At 54.6% G+C, this 5,244-nt stretch overlaps 1 protein-coding gene across 1 annotated transcript; it reads left to right on the forward strand.

Annotated features, from left to right (window-relative positions):
• Positions 1-1,755: 1,755 nt before the first annotated feature.
• Positions 1,756-2,735, forward strand: LBX1 (ladybird homeobox 1). Its single transcript, XM_072340761.1, has 2 exons — positions 1,756-2,080; positions 2,236-2,735. The coding sequence occupies exons 1-2, from the start codon at positions 1,756-1,758 to the stop codon at positions 2,733-2,735; spliced, it is 825 nt and encodes a 274-aa protein (XP_072196862.1).
• The last annotated feature ends 2,509 nt before the right edge of the window (positions 2,736-5,244 follow it).

The raw sequence follows: 5,244 nt of genomic DNA on the forward strand, positions 1-5,244 counted from the left end.
GTCTCTAATTGGTTAAAATATGTTTAAATCACTTCATAAAACCCAAGCAAAGCAAAGCAAATAATCCACCTAGCAAAGCAAAGAAGCCCAGCGATTTAGAATCAGTGTAATTCGCTCCCCCCCCGACCGGCTCCCCCCAGCTCCTCGCAGTATTTGATATGATGAATAACCCAATATAGGCCTTTAAAAATAGGTCACTGCATAAAGAGACTCCCAGAGAGCTATAAAAAATGGGAAGAGGGCGCTTTAAGGAGAGAAGCCATTTGCTTCTTTTGTGCTTGTTTGGTACCTACAGGGGCCTGGGAGCCGCCAGCCGAGGTGAGGAGGGAAAGTTGGGGCCGGAGCCGGTGTTGGGATCTCCTCCTGCAGCGCCCAGATCCCCCCCGTCGAGCCGCGGGCTGAGAGCGAGGAGAACTGCGGGACCCCTCCCCCCACACACACCACGGGCCGGCCGTCCCCCCTCGGTCCCCGCGCTTTGTCTCCTGGCCCTATAACAAATTATAACCCCCTTCCAACCTCCCCACGGGAGCCTCCAAACCGCGAGAGAGACGGCAGCCCCACGCGCAGAAACTTCCACGGGGGGATCCGAGCCCCCCGCGCCCCGCTCCGCTGTAGGGAGCCGGGAAACAGCAGCACCACAAATGTGGCGGAAGCGTTCGGGCTTTATTGGAAAGGAAAGGTCTGCCTTACCTGGAGATACGTCCTCCCCTTCTTCCCCTCATTAAAACAGCAAAAAGGCTCCGGGTTGAGCCAGAGAGAGACGTTTGAAACAAAGTAGAAGCCGAAATTTAGAGGAGGGAGAAACAGTAAAAGGAAAAAAAAAAAAAAAAATCGATTAAAAAATATTATTAATAAAGTAAAATAATTTTTTAAAAGATGCCGCCGCATTTTTGTTTTGTTGTTATTATTATTCACTCTACCGTATTACCCCGATGCAATAAAGGCTGCTTTGTAATGTAATTTAAAAATATATATGTCCTAACAAATAGCAGGGCCCGAATATGACAAGTGCATTCAGCATTATAATTCAACCGGGCTCCACCTCCATACCGCCTCCTAATTAATGGGTCTCCGAACTTGCAAAAGCCTGCATTGGACAGAGCGGGAGAGAGCGAGCGAGAGAGAGAGAGGGCGAAAAGTGTCATTGAAGATAATTGATTACCTCCCAATCAACAATAACTTGTTAGCAATAGTCAATTACCCCGTCTCTTCTCGCCTCTTTCCCCCCGGTCCGAGGGCTCGGTGCGAGGGCTGCTCTGCCCCTCTTCGAAGTCTTCTTTTTTTATATACATTTCTATGTATCTTTTTTCATTTTTCATTTTTATTCTTTAATTTTTGATTACGTGCCGGGGTGGGGGGGGCGGGGGGGGAATCCTCTCTTTTTTTGGGGAGAGGGCAGGGAAAGTGCAGCGATTTGGGGTGTTTCTTAAAATAGCAGCCGGGAAGAGGAAGAGAGAGAGGAGGGAGAGAGAGAGAGAGAAGAGAGAGAGAGAGAGAGAGAGAGAGAGGGAAAAAATCCGCTCCCGAAGCCCCGGGACAGAGGCGCGGCGCGACCACCTCCGGCGCGGGACCGACGGCCGCTCCGCTCAGCGCTCCGCTCCCCGCGGCCGCCCCCCACCCCCACCCCGACGTGGCCGCGGCCGGACCCGGAGCTGCGTTTCAACTTTTGCTCGCCGCCTCCCCGAGCTCTTCTCCCCGCGGCAGCGCATCCCCGGAGCGGGTGGGGAAGGCAGCTCCGCGCCGCCCGGCCCCACCATGACTTCCAAAGAAGAAGCCAAGCCTTCGTCGGGGGAAGAACGACGGAGGAGCCCTTTGGATCACCTCCCGCCTCCGGCTAACTCCAACAAACCCCTCACCCCTTTCAGCATAGAGGACATCCTCAACAAGCCGTCGGTGCGGAGGAGTTACGCGCTGTGCGGGACGGCCCACCTGCTGTCCGCAGCCGAGAAGCACCCCGCGGCCGGGCTGCCACTGTCGGGCCGGGCGCTGCTCTCGCAGACGTCGCCGCTGTGCGCCCTGGAGGAGCTGGCCAGCAAAACCTTCAAGGGGCTGGAAGTCAGCGTGCTGCAGGCGGCCGAAGGTAAGGCGAAGAGGGGGTGCGCGGGGTCCCGTCGGGGGGCGGCGGTTCGCGCAGCCGACGGCGCGCGGAGAGGAGCGGGGGATCCGGGAGGGCCGGGGAGGGAGGGGGGGTGGGTTTGTTCGGGGCGAGGTGGCAATGTGACGGCTCGTCGGCAGGAAGGGACGGGATGACGATCTTCGGGCAGCGGCAGACGCCGAAGAAGCGTCGGAAGTCTCGGACGGCCTTCACCAACCATCAGATCTACGAGCTGGAGAAGCGTTTCCTCTACCAAAAATACCTGTCGCCGGCGGACCGGGACCAGATCGCCCAGCAGCTGGGGCTCACCAACGCCCAGGTCATCACCTGGTTCCAGAACCGCCGCGCCAAGCTCAAACGCGACCTGGAGGAGATGAAGGCCGACGTGGAGTCGGCCAAGAAGCTGGGCCCCAACCCCGCCGTGGACATCGTGGCCTTGGCCGAGCTGGAGCCCAGCGCCGAGGGCCGGGGCAAAGCGCGGCCCGGTTCCCCGCCGCCCCCCCCCGCCACCCGGGAGCCCGGCGCCCCGCCGCCGCCCCGCCCCGCCTCGCCCCCCACGGAGCGGCCCCGCAGCCGCCGGGACAGCGAGGAGGAGGAGGACGAGGAGGAGGAGGACGTGGAGATCGACGTGGATGACTGAGGGGCGGCCGGCGGGCCACCACCCTCCCCCCTCGCACCCCCCCAGCCCCGGCCCATCGCCCCGCTCTCCCCCCACAAGCACCCCCGGCAAATCGAGAGCTCCAACCCGGCACCCCCGGCCCCGGGCCGGGCCGCTTCTCTCCTCGGTCACAGCAATAAGCGGCTGCGCTCACCCACACCGCAAAACCCGTAGGGCGCAGAGTCGGTTATCTATCCCTCCGCCCGTACATCTTTGGAACGGTGCAATTACGGACGGCTTCTGTATAAATATTTAAACGTATATATTGGATTTCTTTTTCCTCCTTCCCTCCTCTTTTTGAGGTTTCGGTTACGGTTTCTTTTTGTACCAGCTAACCGCGGGCATTCTTTTATCCATAACCCGGCGCCAAGACGAGTTCTGGGCGCCGAAACGACCCACGCTCGGGGAAATTCGGGTGATCATTAACCCGGCGAGCGCACAAAATTCGCGGCTTCTCCTTCCTTGCATTGCATGTCTCCAATGTGCACGAACCGATTTTGTGCTTTTTTTTTTCCTTAAAAAATAATATATACCCGAACATTTCCCCCCCCTCGCAATTTTGGGAACTTGGGGACGGGTTACAAGGCAAGCTGAACACTCTGGCCTTTCTTTTCCTTCTTCATTTCTTCCCCTAGAGAGTAGAGATTTGCTCCCCGTGCGATTTCTGCCTCGTTTTACCCATTAAAGGCTATTTTTACCGGGTGTTTTTTTTTCCTGCTATCGCCGTGCTTTTGTGAAGAAGCTGCCTTTCGTATTTTTGATATGAAGGTGGTAAGAAACGAAACAAATCGAAACAGAACAAAACGAACAACAGCAACAGCAACAACAAAAAAAAAAAAGAAAAGAATAATTTAAAAAAAATGCTAGAATTATTTTTTACTCTTTTTAGACATTTTTTGCATGCTCCGGAAATGAAAAGGGCGAACCCCGAGATGGAAACATTTCAATATTACGCTGTAAATTCAAATAAAATGTACAGATTTAAGCTTTGGGTTTCTCCCCCCCCCCCCCCTTCCTCCCCCCCTTTTTCTTTTGTTCGAATTGTACAAACCCGCCAGGCCTGCTATTTAAGTTCCGATAGGGACAGCGTCGCTTTATTTACCGCCTCTTAGAATTGTACAGATAGCTCTTTTTTTTTCTTCTTCTTCCTTTTTTTCCCCCCTCCCCCTATTTTTTTTTTTTTTCCGATACAATAAAATCTTTACCATTTTAATACACTCCCGACGTTCTTCTTTGCGAGCTGAGCCCCGCGAATCCCCACCCCGTTCGTATTTCAAGTTCCCGGAGCCGCAGCACCTGCGGGGAAGGAGCACCTGAGAGACAACTTCCAGCCCTGGGGCTCCTTTTTCTTCTCCTTCTCCCCGAGGCGGGCGGTATCTCCCTGTCCCCATCACCGGGCTGAGCGCCGCGCCCGCCGCGCACCTCCGCACCCCGGACGGCCAAAGCGGAGGGGAGAGGAAGGGGCCGTTCCCCCCCCCGCTGGGACAAAGGATGTGCGGCCGGGGGGAGCCGCCCGCTGCCGGCCTGAAGCTGTGCGGCTGCGGGGCGCGGGGCTGGGAAATGGGCCCGTTACCCCTTTCTCCCCTCCTTCTATTCTCTCCCTTTTTTTTTTCTCCTCTCCTTTCTTTTTATTTTTTTCCCTTTCCTCCCCCCCCCCTTCCTTCTTTTTCCTTCTCATTTTATGATTATTTTATTTCTATTTTTCCCTTTACTTCTCCATTTATTTCCCCCCCTCCTCCAAAATGAAGCCTCATGAAGGCGTTTCCCCCTTTTTTTTGGCGGCGTGACCCTCCTTTGCAGGCTCGCATCGCGCTTTTCTCCCTATTCTTCGCAAAATTTATGTGAGAAAGACAAATCTGGTGTACAGTGGCACAGCTCCGCCGAGCAGAGCCCGGATAGCACGGGGCTGCTTTGCGGGCTGGGTTGGCCTTCCTTTTTTTTTTCGGTCCAGTTTCTCCGAGGCTAAATAAATCTTTCTCCTCTTTGAGAATGGATGGGGTTGTAATTTTTAGCGTAAAGCATGAAAACTGGGGACAAATGAGCCCTCTTCTCTGAAGTGACAAGCGACAATGGAGCATATACAGCCTCCTGCGGTTCGCCATGCTGAAACAAGCGTGCCCCTCCGCAGCACAGAGAAGGCGAGCGCTTGGAGACCATATGGTTTTTGAATTTTCTTCACAATTTCCAGACAATTTGATGGATTAGGTTAACCCTCCCTTCCACTGTTTAACTCCGCAACAATGGGAGCAGAGCTGTTCTCCCTTCGTCGGGGCATCTGTGCGCTTCTATTCTTCTCGCTTTCTCTCTTGGTATTTGGAACAAGCCTATGAATTACAATGAAATCCACTTTTCTTTCGTATCGTTTGGAAGAGCACTTGTTTTCCGCCCCCACGCCCCCATCCCCTTTTATTTTATTATTATTATTTTTCCCCCTCCCGACGATAGCTTTGACTTCTGTCCAGATCCCTCGCAAAGCCTTCAATCTTGTCCT

Source organism: Excalfactoria chinensis, chromosome 6 (genome assembly GCF_039878825.1).
Source record: "Excalfactoria chinensis isolate bCotChi1 chromosome 6, bCotChi1.hap2, whole genome shotgun sequence".
In the NCBI taxonomy this organism is placed as follows: domain Eukaryota; kingdom Metazoa; phylum Chordata; class Aves; order Galliformes; family Phasianidae; genus Excalfactoria; species Excalfactoria chinensis.

Excerpts from the sequence above, each read along its gene's own strand:
- LBX1 (XM_072340761.1), top strand. The coding sequence starts at position 1,756 with ATGACTTCCAAAGAAGAAGCCAAGCCTTCGTCGGGGGAAGAACGACGG. Across the intron at positions 2,081-2,235 it reads CGTGCTGCAGGCGGCCGAAG|GAAGGGACGGGATGACGATC; the intron begins GTAAGGCGAAGA and ends GCTCGTCGGCAG.